Raw genomic sequence first — 20,570 nt, forward strand, 5'->3', positions numbered from 1 at the left:
CAATTATTGGTCCCTGACTTTCCGTTCTTTCTAGACCTGGTGTTTTCAATAAAGAGTATAATGTAATAAACAAGACTAAATTGAATGGACTGCTTTTAACGGCTTACAACACCCAATAAAAATGCAGGGAAAGTACAGTTTTCGTTTTTTTTTTTTTTTTTTTTTAGCAGCAGCTTGTTCCATTTCAGAGCATTAGTTGGCTGACGTACTTGAAGCCAGCTATGGTACTCTCATGTTACTCTTCTGTACGTGTACGTAGCAGAGCATTTCAGTCGTCTGTAATAGCCAATCAAATTCTAGCTGCAGGTTAGCAAATGAAAGCTGGAAAATAAATGATAATTATACAGGAAGCAGTGTTATTTGTGTCTATTGTCAGCATTTTCAAAGCCAAGAAAACTGCGTTCAGGGCATAAGTCTGCACACGTACTTACGCAAGTACCGGTTCATACACGTATACAGCCGCATCTTGTAATTGCTGTCTATGGGCAGTCATATGCCGCAGTTGTTGGTCCCCTCTGGGAAGTAGTCCTTAAATGTGGTGAATGCATTTGTTTTCTTTTTTCAGCCTGGAAGTACAGAAAAGTCCATGTTGATCCCATCATAATTGAATTATATTTGTAACTTCTGTGCACTAAACTGATATCTCAAATGCTGTTATCTATCTAGCTACCTAAGACCGGCCATGCATGGTTCGAATTTCACTTGTTTCAGCAGGAACTGGCTGAGATTTGAACCGCTAATGGGCAGGCTGAATGCAACAAGTTGATCGACTGATCAACTTTGGTACAACCAACCTGGTAGATTCACTTCCGATTATCGCACGTGGCTGCTATAGTTGCTAGCAATAATCACTGTCCTGGCCTGGAGAGGACAGCTTCCATGCCTTTGCCCCCTCTCCCCCTGGGAGAAGACAATCAATCGGCAGGAGGGATTCCCCCGTCATCACTGTCTATGTTGATGTGGGAATCGTGCAATTTTTTTTCCTGCAACAAAAGAAATTCATACCGTCGATGGGCTGCCTTATTTGCACTACAGAACACCTCCCCCTATGTAAAGGAGAGGAGTAGGTGATTGTATTCAGTCAGAAGCTGCAGGACACAGTCGCTGTTCCCAATTTGACATCCGTGTGGGGGAGACGGTGTCATGTGAGTGTGTTTGGGGCCCTTCACCCACACAGATGTCATACTGGACACCATGGCTGTGTCTGTGCAGCTGCTACATCCCGATTGACAGCAATGGGGCTACCTGCACAGAAATGCATGGAACACCCGTGCATCCTGTGCAGGCAAACAGGGCCTTGCTCAGGGCACAGATTGAAATACCCCTTTTACCTCATTCACAGGGGCACTGGCACCCGTACTACGTGAATGAGGCATTTGTTTTTGTGCCTGCGTGCACCCCTGAGCTGTGTGCAGGCAGCCTATGGAAGTGTCTGCAGATGCAGTACTGTGACAGGTGTGCAGGAGTGGGTACGCAGCCCCCGCTCACAGACAGTGTGCCACTGATAATGGGTGACTTGTATCATTTCCATTATAGGCTGAAATTCTAACAAACTCTATCATCAGATCCCACAAAACTTAATATCATTATGATAATTAGAATAATATTTTCATTTTAAATGTGTTTGTTTTATTTCATTGCGTCTGGGGTAGATAATTTCAGTTAATTACTCATATCCTCAGTCACTTTCTGGTTTTACACAGGCCACCTACAGACAGTGAAAGAATTTAGGCATCATTAAGATGTGTGGAACAAGCCCATGTTGTTACAGATGTTACATCAGTTACATGATCTGAGCCTTTCCCATAACATATGCATACCTACAGTTATAGCACCACCTACTGTTCAAAGTGTACATTGCTCCGGCTAGCTGGTGGAAGAAAGGAGGCCACTTTTATTAAAAGGTCTATATGGAAGTGAGAGCAAGAATGAATAGTGGGTGATGTTAGAAATAATGATATGTCTGAGTACTAAATAATGAATGATAAAGAAAAATCTATCAGCTTTTTAAAGTGGCTCTAAACCCTAACTGGATTAAGTTGGCTAAAGTGCTGTGTTTCCTAAACCATTGCCATGATTTCACTTTCATAAATACTCTTTTCACTTTTTTTCCCAGTATTTTTCATATTTCAGTACTGCTGATTTCCTTCAGCCTTTTTCTGCCAGTCACTTGTTGCTTTGTGCCAAATGTGTCAGCACATCCACCTATAGGGGTTGCTTTACAAAACACAACTAGGCTGATCATTTTGGAAGTGTATTTTCCCTTTCCTTAGTGAATGGGGCGAAGCTCTGCTAATTTCTATCATCCAATTATGTGCAGGCAAACTGTTTTATTTTATTTACCTTGCACATGATTGGGTATTCTTTCTAAACGCAAATTTCCACCATATTCACTAAGCTAAGGAAAAATGAAAAAGAAGCCTCCAAATAACTTAACTAGAGGGGTAGAGGGTACCATCGTCCAATTAGCAGAAGCCTATCCCACACCCACCTAACTGTCCCCGAGCCACCCCCATCAAATCATTCTCTGCAGCTTTTACCTTTTGTACCACCACCCCCTCCCTTTAGAATGTAAGCTCTATGAGCAGGGCCCTCCTGTACCTTTTGTATTGTACTGTAATTGTGTTGTCCCCCCTATACATTGTAAAACGCTGTGTAAACTGTTGGCGCTATATAAATCGTGAATAATAATAATAATAATAATAATAATAATAATAATTAGCAATGGTGAGTGAGTGCAAGATTATTCTTGTATAGTGATAGTTATGTGCTGCCACCTAGTGGTAGATGAATAAAAACACAATGTGTGAAATTGGAATTAATAAGCTGCTGCCATCACCTGAAAGTATTCACAAAACTGCAATAGGTATAATATATAAAGTGCGATAGCTCTGCTACAAACTGAATAATAAATCGCGTCAATACATCTTAAATAATAAAATGCATACAGCCAAAGTTCAAATGCAATATACTGTGACAAAAAGGACATATGATGAAATAAATGAATAAATTCTTCTTATGAGAAAAAGTGCAATGCAAGCTTCACTGTTTAGAATCGTGTTTCATAACTCAAAACGGCACTCGATTATAAGTGCTCCCTTCACCAGGTGCAATGGACACTCATCTAATTTTTAGACCCTGATAGGGACAAACATGCTGAAGCTCAAAGTGATTCACATCAGCATGGATCCACATTGATCTCCAATGGCTTCTATAAAGACCCTGTAGGGGTCAAACATAGTGCAGTTCACCAGCAACTCCAACCCGACATAAAAAATATAAAGTGCTTCCAATAGTGCAGTACCAACTGTAAAGCTGGCCACACATGGTCAGATTTGGAAAGAATTTTCTTTTGAAAATCAGAAAAAATTTGCGTTTTGTGATCCGATTGTGCCACCATTGATTTCGAAATTCGGCCAACCAAGCCTTCAATTTCACCTCCTTTTGCTACAGAAAATAATTTTCCTGGTTGGGAATCTTTTTTTCTTTCTGGGAATTTTCTTTTCTTGCACACGCCCATGTCTTTTTCAATTACATTTCTCGCACGATTCTCCCATCATTGATTAGAAAATCAAAACATTTCTAACATGTCCGATTACTCAAATTTGATTGCCGCACGTAAATCGGCTGTTGCTGCAGCCTACTAATGGTGCGAAATACGAACTAAAATTCTTATGCCGTGTACACACGGTTGGACTTTCCAGCAGAAAATGTGGTTTCTTCAGATATTCTGATCATGTGTTGGCTTCAGCGGACTGTTTTTTTTTTTCTCGAAAATTTTGACGGACCTAGAAATACAAACATGTTTTAAATCTTTCTGACGGAATCAATTTCTATTGGGAAAACTGTTCATCTGTATGCTGTTCCGATGGACCAAAAACGACACATGGACAGCTATTGGCTACTGGCTATTGAACTTCCTTTTTCTAGTCCTGTCATACGTGTTGTACGTCACCGTGTTCTAAACTATCGGACTTCGCATGATCGTGTGTAGGCAAGTCTGTTTCAGCGGTACTCTGTCGGAAAAACCGTCAGAGTTTATTCTGATGTAAAAACCGGTCATGTGTACACGGCATTAGATAAGATTTTCGAAAGAAAGTTCTTTAAAAATTTGACCCATGTATGGCCTGCCTTAAGTGGAATAAACCTCACACCCCAGCTTCAAACATTAAACTCACATTTCATAAGGTATAAAAACAGCATATAAGATTCCAACAAGTCTCACGTGTCTCACCGCCAGGCTCTACCTCCCTACAGGGTCTTTATAGGAGCCATTGGAGATCAATGTGGAGTCATCTGCTGATGTGAATCACTTTGAGTTTCAGCGTGTTTGACCCTATCAGAGTCTAAAAAGGAGGTGAGTGTCTATTGCACCTGGTGAAGGGAGCACTTATCACAGAGTGCCGTTTTGAGTTTTGAAACACGATTCTACACAGTGAAGCTTGCAAGGAGATTATTTGCCACCAGAAATAAAATGTAATTAAATAAAAATATGTTTTTTATTTGTACAAAATTCATATTAAAAATCAAGAAGTATTCAGATACAAATATACAAAAAAACTGCATAGATTAATAAAACCTTACAATGCACACTTTCAGTAGTACTGAATAAACTCCCTTGAAAGGTATGGGAGCTGTAGTGTTCCTTGCACGAACATCCTCTACATGTTTCGCGGTCTTAAGCCGTTTCTTCAGGAGGAAAAAATAAATAAAATCTAGGAATAGAATAACAAAGTATGGATGTTAACAATCACAAAGTAATACATGTATGTAAAGAAAAAGGAGGGTAATGGGGGGGGGGGGAAATAAAAAAGATGCAGTTGCTTACCCATGAAGGCCCACATGCAGCCGAAGGCCAAGTAGCAGTATCACCAAATTTTCCCTGTGGCGGACATGGGGGACAGGATAGATGGTGGCTTGACTAGGCCACAATGGCCACTAGGAAAAAATCTTATATAAAATAATTTATCTTAGTGCGGGGGTATCCATGATAATGTGACACATAAAAAGGAACAGGGGAAAAGAAAAAACCAAACAAAAACACAGAATAGAAAAAATAAAAACAAAAAGTAAAGAGAAATTGAAAAGCAAAAATTGGAAAGAAAAAAAGAAGAAAAGAAGACGCTAAGGAAAAAGGTCCTTGCAAATTGAACAGACAATTTGCCTTTGATAAATCAATCCCGTAGTCTCAACTTGGGAAATATGTGACAGGGTGCCAATGCAAAATGCAATTGGGAGAGGGTCGTCATTCCATAACAGCAAGTGCCAGAACACGGGCCTTCATGGCAGAACCACCACACATTATTTAATAAAAGCTGCAGGTCCAAAAGAGATTGAAAACAACTTTTAAACTGCATTACCATGTTATGACTTGTATGAGATGCTAGTGATAGGGTTTAGATCTATTTAACCACTTCAGCTCTGGAAGGTTTACCCCCCTCATGACCAGGCCATTTTTTGCAGTCCTGCAAAGCTGTACACAAATAATATTGATGTTCTTTTTTTTCCCACAAATAGAGCTTTCCTTTGGTGGTATTTGATCACCTCTGCGGTTTTTATTTTTATAAACAAAAAAAGGCCGACAATTAAAAAAAAAAAAAAAACTTTATTTTTTACTTCTACTACTAAAAAAATGTAAAAAAATATATGTTTTATGTTTTTTTTTTTGCTAGTAATGGCAGCGATTAGCGACTTATAGCGGGACTGCAATATTGCGGCAGACAAATTGCAACTAAGTGACACTTTTGACACTTTTATCGGGACCAGTGATGCTAATACAGTGATCAGTGCTAACATATATGTACTGCCACTGTACTAATGACAGTATAAGGGAAGGGGTTAACATCAGGGGCGATCAACAGGTTAAATGTGTCCTTAGGAGGTGCTTTCTAACTGTGTAGGGAATGCTTGTACTGTGTGAAGACAGAGATCTGTGTTCCTGCTTAGCAGAAACACAAGATCTCTATCTTCCCTTGACACAGAACGGCGATCTGCCTTGTTTACATAGGCAGACTGCCATTCTGCCTCTCTCAGGAATGATCAATGAGTTCCGGCAGACATCGGGTCAGCCAGACCTGCTGGCTGGCTCCCGCTGTGTCCAATCACAGCGAGAGCGGGTCTCTGGCAGCGGAAGAGTGGAAGAGTGAAATCACGTACAGGTACATAATTTCGGGGAGGTGGGCCGCCATACGTGGGATGGTTGGCAAGTGGTTAAAGCAGTATTAAACCCAAAAGCAAACATTTATTATATTGCAGTTTACCATATCTTAGATGTAATGGCGGCATTGGTTTTATTTTTTTAGGCTTTCTTTCTTTTATTTTTCCTCTGGTGAGCTATCAAGAGGGTCAGAGGGTTGAGACGAACCATTTACAATGGTGCTTACAATGACCAGCTTTTGTTTATTTATGCAAAACCTTTATCCTAAAAGGAACAAAACTGATGCAGTAACTGCCTAAATAGTGTTAGCTGGAGTTTAGCTTACACTGACAGCCTGCAACAGTCCTGCATTGCACCCTAGTAAAAAAAAAAAAAAAATGCACATTTTTTTTACCTGCAAAGAGATGTGCATTTATTATTTATTTTACAAAGGTGAGCTTATTATTTGGTTTTGGGTTTATTACTGCTTTAAGTATGGTATCTAGATCTTGCGCAGCATTTCAAGGATGTATGCTGAACTTCAACAAGCTGAAAACAGCAAAATTATTACAATTTCAAAAGTTATTTACGATTAATTAAAACAATGAAAAATCAGTAATCAATAAAGTATAAACATAGTCAGTTACTGTTTGGCAGAATGGGAATTGGCACATATTAGACCATGCTACTAGGAACCCCAATGTCTACCTGTGACACAAAGGTTTCTGTGTGTTCTCAGAATAACATTACCTTTTGCAGCTGGAGTAGTCTGAGTCAAAAGCAGACTATGTAAACCAAATGTGTTTTACTTTTTATTTGTATACTCATGAGGTATGATGTAATACATACTGTATATGTTACATGTATTATATGCTTGTATACTGTATAAAGGTTTCAATATTTGCAGCTAACATAATTCTAACATATTCTCTTGCAGAAGTTCTGAAAAAAATATAAACAGATGTGTCAATGACTAAGGGCTGTCCATGATGGCATCCCGCCAGTGCCCCCCTGCTATGTTCAACTCCATGAATCCTCCTATGAACAGCTATGTAGAACATTGCTATCTGAGGTCCCCCAATGTCATGGCGGAAGGTTAGTATACAGAATAATTGCTAATTAAAGAGTAACTTTGCTTTGCAACAAATATAATATATGTATTTTCTATACAAAATATTTAGCATTTATTTTATTATATATACTGCAACGTTTTCAAATTGTTTGGACATTCTGCTGTTGGTATAAGATTAAATAGAACTAAAGCCAAATCTTTTTTTTTATTTTGGATAGAGTAAGAGAGGATTATGACTCCTTTTTATATTTTGTCCCATTGGATTTACCTTCATTTCTTGTAACCACAACAGGAAGCGAGAGAAAATCCCTCCATATTGAGAAACCACAACGTGTGTCACCTTTTGAAAATTTCCCTTCTATTCTTGTTTTGATGACAACCTAAATTTGGGATTTTCTTTCAGTGACATCGGTTACCAGAACAAATAGAGAGGGGGAATCTCCCCATGCGGGAGCACAAGAAGCAATACAAACATGACAGGTGTTTTAATCCCTCTCCACTCTATGCTAAATTGAAAAAAAACATTTTGGCTTTAGTTCTACTTTAGTTCTACTTCAAAGGATAAGTTCACCTTTGGGAACATGTTTCATGTTCCACCCGATTTTAGGGTGGAACATGTAACATGTTCCCAGTGCTGTAGCCGCCGCCCGCTGCCCTCCTCCCCGTGGGAACAGTACCTGGAAAAGTTCCCCGTACTAACTGCCACTGTTTGAAAACAGCGTGGGGCTCCATTGAGTCATTGAGTCTTCCTGTAAGAGGGTATCAGCTTACCCATACGGGATGTATGGGTAAGCCAATACACTGACAGTGTACAGGAGACCTGCATGGCATCAACAATCTGCTGATCGCGGGTGCAATGCTTTCTCCAGGCACCTGCAACAAAAAATAATAAATGCACATTTTTTTTACCTGCGAAAAGATTTGCATTTATTTTTTATTTTTTGATTGAACTTAGCCTTTAAAAGAGAAGTATGGCCAAAGTGCTTTTGGCCATACTTCTCTTGTGAGTCACAGGAGTGCACTTAGTTCTGCACTCCGCTGACCCAGAATCAGCCAACAACAGGCTAAAGCTTGCAGTCGGCTGACATTTCAGAGCTGCTTCAAACCCTGGAGGGATCTCAACAATAATGTTGGGATCCACCCAAATGTCTTACAGGCAGCTGGCTCAGCCTCTCCGCATGCCACCCCCTCTCCTGCCTGGCACTGCAGTGAGTGCTGAAGGGGCAAAGCACAGAGCAGTCTCTGACAGTCACCACTCTCTGCTCAGAGCAGACCTGAAAACGGAGCGATCAACAGTCATGTGATCACTCAGTTCTTGGGCTCAGCCGTCAACGGGGGACAGCTGCACCAGGTAAGTATATATATATATATATATATATATTATATATATATATATATATATATATATATATATATATATATATATATATTTATGGTCAAAGCCCTATGGCCGATACGGATATGAACAAGTAGCCTCTACCATAAGATTAACCACATGAAATGGACCTGAAGTGTGCCCTGGTCTGATGGTCGGTATACCAAAATAAGGGGGCATACCCTAGATTAGAAATTAATATATGTGAAGAGAAATGAATTTGAGAAATGCCCTGGAAAGGGGAAGGGAGGGTGGGTGCCGCGCACCGGAAACCGACAAAGACCACAGGCAAGCGGGCTGGTTAAATACCCTCCGGGCTCCTCCCATAAATTCAGGCCACCACACTGGCCTTCTTACTTATGGTCAAAGCCCTATGGCCGATACGGATATGAACAAGTAGCCTCTACCATAAGATTAACCACATGAAATGGACCTGAAGTGTGCCCTGGTCTGATGGTCGGTATACCAAAATAAGGGGGCAAAACATTCAGGTAGGGGTGCAGTTTTATTAGTTTTAGCATAATTAGTTGAGCAAGTTTGGTGAACGCTTGTGCCATTTCCACCCGAGGATTGGGAATGTACCGGGCGAGGTAGGCAGGGTCCCAAGTGCTTAGTCTTTCAATGACGTGCCTTGGGACCCACGCCAACATGCTGCCAAGGGTGCTCAAATACTAAAGAGTGTCCACGGTATGGACCGGGGACGAGGTGTAGGCTGTGTAGAAGAACCCCATGTGTTTGGGAAACTGGCAGGTACACAAGTGTTGGCACGAAAGCAATAGGGAACTAGAGTCTACGCGTTCCGGTAGGAGTGACAGTAGGTAGTCAAGTGCGGTTACTTGATACCAAGCCCTGCTTCTCTATAGAAATGGACGTCCATCCTGGAGTCAGATTGCTGGGTTTTAGACACTGCAAGGAGGAGGATGAAATGAAGTTGGTAGCGAGCCAAGTAACGACTATGCAGAACTTGGCCTGCGGGATTGCTGAAGGCCTGGAATGAACATACAATGGACATTAACCTGGTGCCACCGGGCTAACTGCAGCGGTCTGCGCAGGAAGGACACAACCGAGATCGGTCCAGACCTGGCTTCAATAACAAGATGAGCCTCGGCCCAGTTGTCGGTGGTGAAAGCCACAGCCTGTCCTGTCCTGACATGACCCCAGATACGAGAGGCTGTCATGACCGGGTATAGTCTGAAGAGGGAGGAAGTCCAGGTAACCGGGGTTTAGGAGTATCCCTGATGCCATGGTCCTGTAAACCAGTGGTGGCCAAAAATTTCCGCGAAGCCTGTGTAGGCTGTGGCATCTGTCGCTACCAGGGGCGACAGGGGCATCGTAGACGGTTTAAACACCGATACATCAATCCATGCAGTAAGGAACCTTCCGACATTGACAGGTCTGCTATTGCCACGGCATCTAAATTAAGGATCTAAGAAGGGTCCTGTGTCCGTGAGAGGAGGACTAGGAGGCGTGACATAAAGATCGATCCTGGGGAATGGCCCGTATTGCAGATTTGAACATTCGTCAGGTAGTGTCTGTGTAGAACCTGGCTGCCAGTGCTACCAACGATAAATTGGCTAGGCCAGGGAATTCATGTCCCTAAAGATGGCAGTTGTGATGGGCGAGCGTTTTCCGTTGGCTATGGGTGATGCCTCTGGATGCCTCGAAGTGGGGATCTTGCTGTATGAGCCATAAAGACAGGTGGCTCTCCGGGCCCTGTAAGGATGAGAAATGCTGAACGCTGGCTAGGTATAGCCTGAGCGTGTTACAGGAAGAAGCCAGTTGCGTGTGTCAACACGATCCAGGTGCTGGATGGAAGTTGAACTCAACTATCCTAAGGGAGAGACCGACAGACAGGAAACGGTGAGTGACTTGCAAGAAAAGCCACAGGAGATAAGTGGCCAACTAAGTGCTGCTGAAAACGACGTGTAGCCAGTTTGTGTGCCACTGAGAATGTGTGTTTGCAAAAGAATGATTGCAAGACGTTATGCTAAGTCGCGAGCCTTGGCACGATTGCAAAAGTAGTGTTTAAACGTGTGCTTGCGACAATTGCGTGGGAGTTTGTCACTGGAAATGTGTTCATAGTGACTGTGAGAAATTCGTGTTATCGCATGTGCTTTGCGAAGACTGCAGGAGTTGTGCTTGAACATGTGTTTGGGTGCGTGCTTGCAACGATTGCAAGATGTTATGCCAAGATGCGTGCTTGCAACGATTGCAAGATGTTATGCTAGGATGCGTGCCTGCAACGATTGCAAGGAGTTACACCAGGATGCGTGCTTGCCACGATTGCAAGATGTTATGCTAGGATGCGTGTGTGCAATGATTGCAAGAAGTAATGCCAGGACGCGTGCCTGCAATGATTTCAAGGAGTTATGCCAGGATGCGTGCCTGCAACGATTGCAAGAAGTTATGGTAAGATACATGGGTAGCCAGGTCGGAAAAGACAGAAGTCCATCCAGTCCCAACCACAAATCAAACAAATAAACATCGCACAACCCGACACACCCAACCCTACACCCACAGCTGATCCAGAGGAAGGCAAAAAACCCCAGCAGAGCATGGCCCAATTTGCTACAGCAGGGAAAAAATTCCTTCCTGATCCCCCGAGAGGCAATCGGATTTTCCCAGGATCAACTTTAAAAATAAGTACCCCGTTACAATGTACCTTTAGGAAAGTATCCAGGTTTTTCCCAAAGCAATCTATTGAGCCAGCCGGAACTGCCTGCTGGCAATGATTGCAACAAGTTTGTGCCTGGACATCTGCTCGCAATGATTGCAAGAGGTCTTATGCTCGAATGCGTGCTAGCAATGATTTGCCAGAGGTCTATGCCTGAATGTATGCTTGCAATGATTGCAAGAAGTCTATGTTTAGATGCGTGCCTGCAACGATTGCAAGAAATCTACGCTTGGATGCATGCTTGCAATGACTGCAAGAAGTCTACGCATGGATGCGTGTTTGCAATGATTGCAAGAAGTCTATTCTTGTATGCGTGCTTGCGACGACTGCCAGACTTCCATGCTTGAATGCGTGCTCGCAACGATTGCACGAAGATTATGCTTGATGCGTGCTTGCAATGATTTGCAAGAAGTCTATGCTTGGATTCGTGCTTGCAACGATTGCAAAAGTCTACGCTTGTATGCGAACTTGCAACGACTGTACGACGTCCATGCTTGAATGCGTGCTCGCAACGGTTGCCAGAAGTCTACACTTGAATGCGAGCTTGCAACGCTTGCGAGAAGTCCAGGCTTGTATGCGTACTCGCACCAACTGCAAGACGTCCAAGCTTGACTGCGTACTAGCAACGATTGCAAGAGGTCTATGCTAGGATGCGTGCTTGCAACGATTGCTAGAAGTCTACGCTTGGATGCGTGTTTGCAACGATCGCAAGAAGTCTACGCTTGTGTGCGTCCATGCTTGGATGCGTGTATGCAAAGATTGCAAGAAGTCTATGCTTGAATGCGTGCTTGCAACGATTGCCAGAAGTCTGTGCCTGGGGATGTGTTTGCATGTCAGATGCGACCGACTCGAAACGGGGCACTGTATACTACGGTCCATATAATGAAAACCTGTTATGACAGAGGCATAAGCCGGTCATGCCGTGACTGTGACTGACGATGAACCGGACTCTGGAGCATGCGCTGAAATGAGGCTAAAGCACTGGGGCACACCGTAACGAATCGGTGCATGTACGCAACTGGATTCGAAACGGAGCGCGGTACGTGGCGGTGAAATTTATTTGATTGCCATGACAGAGGCATGAGTCGGTTGTGCCGCTGTTGCGACTATCCGTTAATCGTGCATGCTGTAAAGCAAGTACTGGAATGTGGCTGAAATACCTGGGGCGCCGGGACGAATCGGTGCCTCGTAGATGCGACTGGATTCGTATCGGACGTCCTACGTGACAGTGAAATTGATTTCCCATGACAGAGTCATGAATCAGAGAACCGAAACCTGCAACCAACAATGAATCCTGACTCTGGAGCATGTACTGAAATGAGGCCGTAACCAACTGGGGCACACCGAAACGAATCGGTGCATCACGGATGCGACTAGATTCGAATCGGAGCGCGGTAAGTGACAGTGAAATGAGTGACAAAAGTATGCCATGACGGAGGCCCGAATCGGTCGTGCCGCAATTGCGACTGACAACGAACGGGACTCCGGAGCATGTACAGAAATGAGGCCGAAAATACCTGGGGCACGCCGGGACGAATTGGTGCATCGTAGACGCGACTGGATTCGTATCGGAACGTGATATGTGACAGTGAAATGATCCCATGACAGAGACCCGATCGCTTAGCAACGAGCGGGCTCTGGAGCATGTACCGAAATGAGGCCAACACAACTGGGACACGTCGATCGAACCTGTGCGTTTACCTGAGAAATGCGACTGGTTTCGACTCGAACGTACTAGGTGACAGTGAAATGATTCCCATGCCAGAGACCCGATCGATTAGCCACGAGCGAGCTCTGGAGCATGTACCGAAATGAGGCCAATGTAACTGGGACACGTCGATCGAACCTGTGCATTTTCTGAGAAATGTGACTGGTTTCGACTCGAACGTACTAGGTGACGGTGAAATGATTCCCATGACAGAGACCCGATCGATTAGCCACGAACGAGCTCTGGAGCATGTACCGAAATGAGGCCAACGTAACTGGGACACGTCGATCGAACCTGTGCGTTCGAGAACTGCGACTGGTTTCGATTCGAACGTACTAGGTGACAGTGAAATGAATTCCCATGACAGAGACCCGATCGATTAGCCACGAACGAGCTCTGGAGCATGTACTGAAATGTGGCCAAGCAGTTAGGGGCACACCGGAATGAATCGGCGCATTTAGCGGATGCGACTGGATTCGAATCGGAGCGCCGTGCGTAACAAAATGAGTGAAATGATGAAATGACCTACGTGAGCCAGCCATGGCAGAGGTAGGAGTCGTTGTGCCGTGAGACACGACTGGCAACGATTTTGACTGTGGAACACGGTAACGAGACTATAACAAGTACTAAAACAGTGCAATTTTTTCCTACCAGCAATGTCTACCGAAATGACGCCCGTGAAATGAAGGGCGCTGCGAAATTGGAGCGTATTGAGTGATAACAACCGGTATCATAACGAACGATTCGATATTTCAGGTTTTAACGACACTAAAAATAGTACAGGAAGGTCAATCGAGACCCTTACCTGCGGCAGTCGAGCTGGCGACGTTGTACAGAGCCGGCGACGTTGTACAAAACGAACGGGAAAGAAAACCACGAGAGAGACGTTTTGTCCGAATGGAAACGAAACACGAGCCGTCGGCCTAGTGACGTAGTGCCGCGCACCGGAAACCGACAAAGACCACAGGCGAGCGGGCTGGTTAAATACCCTCCGGGCTCCTCCCATAAATTCAGGCCACCACACTGGCCTTCTTACATATATATATATTTTTTTTTTTTTTTTTTTTTAAACATTCCCACACTTCCCCTTTAACATTTCTCTTTACCGCACACTAGTTTGTAGGAAGCATTTATTTCCCCTGGATGCTCATCCCCATGTTCTGTACATGGTTCACTAAATGTCGCACAACGCTATAAAGTGGCATCTTTTCTGATGTGCCTAAGGGATCATATAGAAGAGCCTTCATTTCAAACATAGCCCTTCTTTTTTAAGTCCTGCCTAACCTCATGCATTCTAATGCAAACTGCAGCACTTGACAAGAAAGGCTGCATCTAAACTACTTGAAATCCAAAGACACCTCAGTAGAACCTACAGCATCCAAGGAAAAATAACACTAATTCCACGTACACACGACCGGACTTTCCAGCAGACTAGGTCTGAAAGGGATTAGTCCATTGGACAATCCAATCGCATGTGGGCTAGTCCGATCATTTTTCGTAAAATAAATCCGACGGACATAGAAATAGAACATGTTTCAAATCTATCCGACGGATTAAAATTGGGAAAACCGTTCGTCTGTGTGCTGGTCCGACGGACCAAATACGACACAAGAGAAGCTATTGGCCACTGGCTATTGAACTTCCTTGTTTAGTCCCGTTTACGTCATTACGTTCAAAATGAACAGACTTTCAAATGGACTTAGTCCGTTCGTGTGTACGCGGCATAAGCAGGTCACAAGCAGACTTCGAATGTTTGATGTGTAGGAAAAAAACTCCAGTGAAAATTGACAGTATCAATAGAATAAAACTTTCTAATAAACTAGAAGCAATATCTGGAAATAGGTAGAGGTTTCAGTAAGGTTTGAAAATGTATATGATTAAAATTTTAACATGAATCTAGAATTTTACATAATTATATCTGCAAGAGGAACTGTCTGCATTGGCAACAGCAATCATTTGTATTACAAAGTTACAGTATCATCAAATCTGGGAACAACTAGTGTCCATCAAGTTCATCTTTACTAGTGATGGACGAACTTCCGACGGGACGTTTCGCGAACGCGAAACGCGAACGGACACAAACGTTCGCGAAAACGACCGTTCGCCGCGGGCTCCATTGACTTCAATGGGAGGCGAATTTCGCAAACCTTTAGGTCGAATTTGCGGCCACGGGGTAATTATTAGGGGGTAGCACGTAGTCCCACCACCTGGACAATAGCATAATACATGTATGAGGTGAATTTGGGATCGATAACTACAAGCATTTTTTTTTTATTTGGGAAATTGTTCTGACAATTCAGGACTATGGAGCTAATGAAGGCAATGGAGGAGAGGGAAGGTCAGGGACCAGGGTAGGCAAACAAGAGGGTGCAGGAGATACAGAGCACTGACAGCAGCACCGTAATACAGAGCACTGACATCAGCACCGTGACATACAGCGCTGACAGCAGCTCCGTGACATACAGCGCTGACAGCAGCTCCGTGACATACAGCGCTGACAGCAGCTCCGTGACATACAGCGCTGACAGCAGCTCCGTGACATACAGCGCTGACAGCAGCTCCGTGACATACAGCGCTGACAGCAGCACCGTGACATACAGCGCTGACAGCAGCTCCGTGACATACAGCGCTGACAGCAGCTCCGTGACATACAGCGCTGACAGCAGCTCCGTGACATACAGCACTGACAGCAGCTCCGTGACATACAGCGCTGACAGCAGCTCCGTGACATACAGCGCTGACAGCAGCACCGTGACATACAGCGCTGACAGCAGCTCCGTGACATACAGCGCTGACAGCAGCTCCGTGACATACAGCGCTGACAGCAGCTCCGTGACATACAGCGCTGACAGCAGCTCCGTGACATACAGCGCTGACAGCAGCTCCGTGACATACAGCGCTGACAGCAGCACCGTGACATACAGCGCTGACAGCAGCTCCGTGACATACAGCGCTGACAGCAGCTCCGTGACATACAGCGCTGACAGCAGCTCCGTGACATACAGCACTGACAGCAGCTCCGTGACATACAGCGCTGACAGCAGCTCCGTGACATACAGCGCTGACAGCAGCACCGTGACATACAGCGCTGACAGCAGCTCCGTGACATACAGCGCTGACAGCAGCTCCGTGACATACAGCGCTGACAGCAGCTCCGTGACATACAGCGCTGACAGCAGCTCCGTGACATACAGCGCTGACAGCAGCACCGTAAGCAGCCCCAGGAGGAAGTCAGCACAGCACAGGGATGGTGTGATCCCCTCATAATAAGAACCCCCAGGAGGAAGTCAGCACAGCACAGGGATGGTGGGAGCCCCTCATAATAAGAACACCCAGGAGGAAGTCAGCACAGCACAGGGATGGTGGGAACCCCTCATAATAAGCAGCCCCAGTAGAAATATGACACCGCTCAACCTCTTCAAAGAGGAGGGTAGGGGCATATAGTACGGTGTGCTTTTTTGGGTCAGGGAAGTGAGCCAAATGAATTAAGAAGGTCTGTGTGCTTGATTCCAAAAATTGTTTATAGACATATACATGGTCTACTGATCACATGTGTTGAATTCCTCCGAGATCCATGCCTCATTCATTTTTAGAAATGTGAGGTAGTTAACACTGTGGTGAGCTAGGCGAGTACGCTTATCGGTCACAATCCCCCCTGCTGCGCTGAACGTCCTTTCGGACAGGACACTGGATGAGGGGCAAGCCAACAGTTCGATTGCAAATTGGGCAAGCTCTGGCCAGAGGTCAAGCCTGCCCACCCAGTAGTCTAGGGGTTCATCACTCCTCAGAGCGTCCACATCGGCCGTTAACCCAATGTAGTCGGACACCTGACGGTCTAGGCGTTCCCTGATGCTGGATCCGGATGACACCTGTCGATGGGTCGGCTGAAAGAATGACCTCATATCCGAAGTCACCAACACATCTTCAAACCGGCCTCTTCTTGCAGGCGCTGTTGGATTGGTACCCGCAAATCCTTCTCTGGGAGTGGGAATTGCTCCTCTGCCAGCGCACGCAAAAGCAGAATGCAGCATTTCTCGAAGCAAGGCCTGGAAGTGCTGCATTCTGACAGCCCTCTGCGACGGCGGTAACATTTCCGCCATTTTGTGTTTGTACCGGGGGTCTAAGTACGTTGCCACCCAGTACTGGTCCTTGACCCTCATGCTTTTTATACGGGGGTCCCTATTAAAACACTGGAGCATGAAGGCCCCCATTTGCACTAAAGTGGAAGCGGTGTGGTGGCCTGGCTCCTGCTCATCATCCAGGATAATGTCGTCCTCTTCATTCTCCTCTCCCCATCCTCGCACAACAGGGATCCCAGAAAGGTTTAAAGCATGCTCTTCTTGCTCCTGCTCATCCGCCCCGGCACCATCCTCCTCTGACTCCTCATCAGACTCCTGTTGTTGACTTGTCTCAGATAGAGTAGCCCCCCCTGGGAATTCATCCAGCATTGCGACTTCCTCATCTTCCCGCTCCTGCTCCTCCACAGCCTGATCAATGACACGACGCAATGCACGCTCCAGAAAGAAGGCATAAGGTACCATGTCACTGATGGCGCCATGGCTGCGACTGACCAGTTTGGTGATCTCCTCAAATGGCCGCAGAAGTCTGCATGTGTCGCGCATGAGCAGCCACTGGCGCGGTGAAAAAAAACCCAGCTCCCCAGAACCGTTTCTTTCGCAGAGTTCATACAGGTAGACGTTAACTGCACGTTTCTGCTGGAGCAGCCTATCAAGCATATAGAAGGTTGAGTTCCATCGCGTCGGGCAATCGCAAATAAGACGTCTGACCGGCAGATGGTGTCGCCGCTGAATGTCAGCAAGGCGAGCCATGGCCGTGTAAGATCTTCTGAAATGGGCCGAGATTTTCCTTGCCTGCCGCAAGATGTCCTGGACCCCAGGGTATTTGACAAGGAATCGCTGCACGACCAAGTTTAAGACGTGTGCCATGCACGGCACGTGCGTGATTTTGCCCTGTTTCAATGCGCTAAGCAGATTGGCACCGTTGTCACACACCACTTTACCAACTGTCAAATTGAGCGGTGTTAGCCACTCATCTGCCTGTGAACGCAAAGCTGAAAGGAGTGCCGGGCCAGTGTGGCTCTTTGCTTCCAGGCACAACAGACGCAGCACGGCATGGCAACGTCTCACCTGGCATGTGGAATAGGTTCTGGGGAGCTTGGGCGGTGCAGTGGAAGAGACGCTAGCAGCGGAAAAGGAGGAGGCAGCTGAGGAGGAGAGGGAGGAGGATGGAGTAGGAGGAGGAGAAGAAGAGTCAGGCCTGCATGCAATCCGTGGCGGTAAAACCAAATCTACACGGGTGCCACGGGTTACATGCTTGACGGCCGTCAGAAGGTTCACCCAGTGGGCAGTAAAACTGATATACCTTCCCTGCCCGTGTTTGCTAGACCACGTGTCTGTGGTCAGATGTATCTTGGCACCGACACTGTGTGCCAGAGATACATTCACTTGCCGCTGAACATGGCCATATAGCTCTGGGATGCCCTTCTCTGAGAAATACTTCCTTCCTGGGACCTTCCATTGTGGTGTTCCAATGGCCACAAATTTGCGAAAGGCCTCCGAGTCCACCAGTTTATATGGCAGTAGTTGGCGGGCTATGAGTTCTGACAAGCCAGCCGCCAACCGTTGGGCAAGAGGGTTATCCGGCGTCATCATTTTTTTACGCTCAAACATTAGGCCCACGGAAGCCTGCCTTTTTGCAGAAAAATGTGAGCTTGGCGTGATGGAAGGTGGAGTGGAGGACAATTGTGAGGAGAGAGGAGAAGGAGAAGTAGAAGACGAGGCTGGACGGTGAGAGCCTGCAGTGTGGCTTTGTGTGTTCCGTTGCTCCCACTGGGCTCGGTGATGGCTGCTCATGTGCCTTCTTAAGGCGGTCGTCCCTAGGTGAGTATTGGGCTTACCGCGACTAACGCGTTGACTGCAAAGATTGCAGATGGCAACGCTATTGTCAGCAGCGGACACGTTAAAAAAAGCCCACACTGCGGAGCCATGTGCCGGTGTCCTGGGAGCGCCAGATGTGACCGTACATGGTCGATGACTCGCTCCTGATACATTTGCAGTCTGCTTTGTCCCTGCTGTGCAATGTAAGTCATTGCTGCTTCTCCTCCCTATCTGCTGGTCCATATCTCCCTCTGAACTCCCCTCCTCTTCCTCTCTTGTGGGCACCCACGTGACATCACTAGACACGTCATCATCAACGTCACCTTCCCCACCGCTATAAGTAGAGTAGGCAGCAACACCGGGGACCAACCTCCTCCTTGGGCTGATCTGGGTACTGGCGTCAGACTGCTGAGTAGCGCTTGTTGCTACCTCCTCTTCCTGATCCAATACCAAGAGTGGCTGCGCATCAGAAATGTCCTCTTGATATGGATCGGAAAATAATTCCAGTGACTCAAGCGGAAGGTATGTGGTGGTGGTGGTGGTGGTCGTGTTGTTGGTGGTAGTGTCTTTGGGGGTGCACATAGCAGAGAGTGAAGAAGAGGGTGCAGATCGAGAGGATGAGGAGGGTGCAGAAGAGTAAGGCTGAGCGAGCCACTCAACCAAGTCTGGTGCATCCTTTAAAGTAATTGAACGCACCTTCTGCAACTTCCCACTTTGGCTCAAGCCTGTTGCTCCTGCCCTACCCCTACCACCCCTGCGGAAGGGCCTGCCTCTTCCTCTGCATGTCATTTTTTAAATGACCCTGTGACAAAACTCTTAGTCCCTATACCGCTGAAGGACTGCTGCAGTATAGGTGAGCGGTCAGCAGTGGTGCACGTCAACCCTATCTATTGTGGACCTATAGCGGTCCTTACAGAACAGCAGACTGTACCGCACTCAAGCCTATGTACCGTAGCACCCTATACCAAGTTACCAGTCCTTATAAGAACTTTTGTGGACCAAGCAGGTTGTGTATTAGTGTTTAGCAGACTGTACGTCAGTCCCTATACCGCTGAAGGACTGCTGCAGTATAGGGCAGCGGTCAGCAGTGGTGCACGTCAACCCTATCTATTGTGGACCGATAGCGGTCCTTACAGAACAGCAGACTGTACCGCACTCAAGCCTATGTACCGTAGCACCCTATACCAAGTTACCAGTCCTTATAAGAACTTTTGTGGACCAAGCAGGTTGTGTATTAGTGTTTAGCAGACTGTACGTCAGTCCCTATACCGCTGAAGGACTGCTGCAGTATAGGGCAGCGGTCAGCAGTGGTGCACGTCAACCCTATCTATTGTGGACCGATAGCGGTCCTTACAGAACAGCAGACTGTACCGCACTCAAGCCTATGTACCGTAGCACCCTATACCAAGTTACCAGTCCTTATAAGAACTTTTGTGGAACAAGCAGGTTGTGTGTTAGTGATTAGCAGACTGTACGTCAGTCCCTATACCAATGAAGGACTGCTGCAGTATAGGGCAGCGGTCAGCAGTAGTGCACGGCAACCCTATGTATTGTGGACCGATAGCGGTCCTTACAGAACAGCAGACTGTACCGCACTCAAGCCTATGTACCGTAGCACCCTATACCAAGTTACCAGTCCTTATAAGAACTTTTGTGGACCAAGCAGGTTGTGTATTAGTGTTTAGCAGACTGTACGTCAGTCCCTATA

At 45.9% G+C, this 20,570-nt stretch overlaps 1 protein-coding gene across 1 annotated transcript in view; it reads left to right on the plus strand.

Annotated features, from left to right (window-relative positions):
* The window catches only part of GLI1 (GLI family zinc finger 1), a 189,376-nt gene that overhangs the window by 146,477 nt on the left and 22,329 nt on the right, over window positions 1–20,570 (plus strand). The window contains exon 2 of the mRNA XM_077483592.1: window positions 7,074–7,231. Within this exon, the coding sequence (XP_077339718.1) occupies window positions 7,123–7,231 (109 nt within the window). The 5' untranslated portion in view covers window positions 7,074–7,122. The remainder of the gene's footprint in view (window positions 1–7,073; window positions 7,232–20,570) is intronic.

This window comes from Lithobates pipiens, unplaced genomic scaffold (genome assembly GCF_037356315.1).
Source record: "Lithobates pipiens isolate NorthernLeopardFrog02 unplaced genomic scaffold, aLitPip1_a1.2 Scaffold_16, whole genome shotgun sequence".
Classification (NCBI taxonomy): domain Eukaryota; kingdom Metazoa; phylum Chordata; class Amphibia; order Anura; family Ranidae; genus Lithobates; species Lithobates pipiens.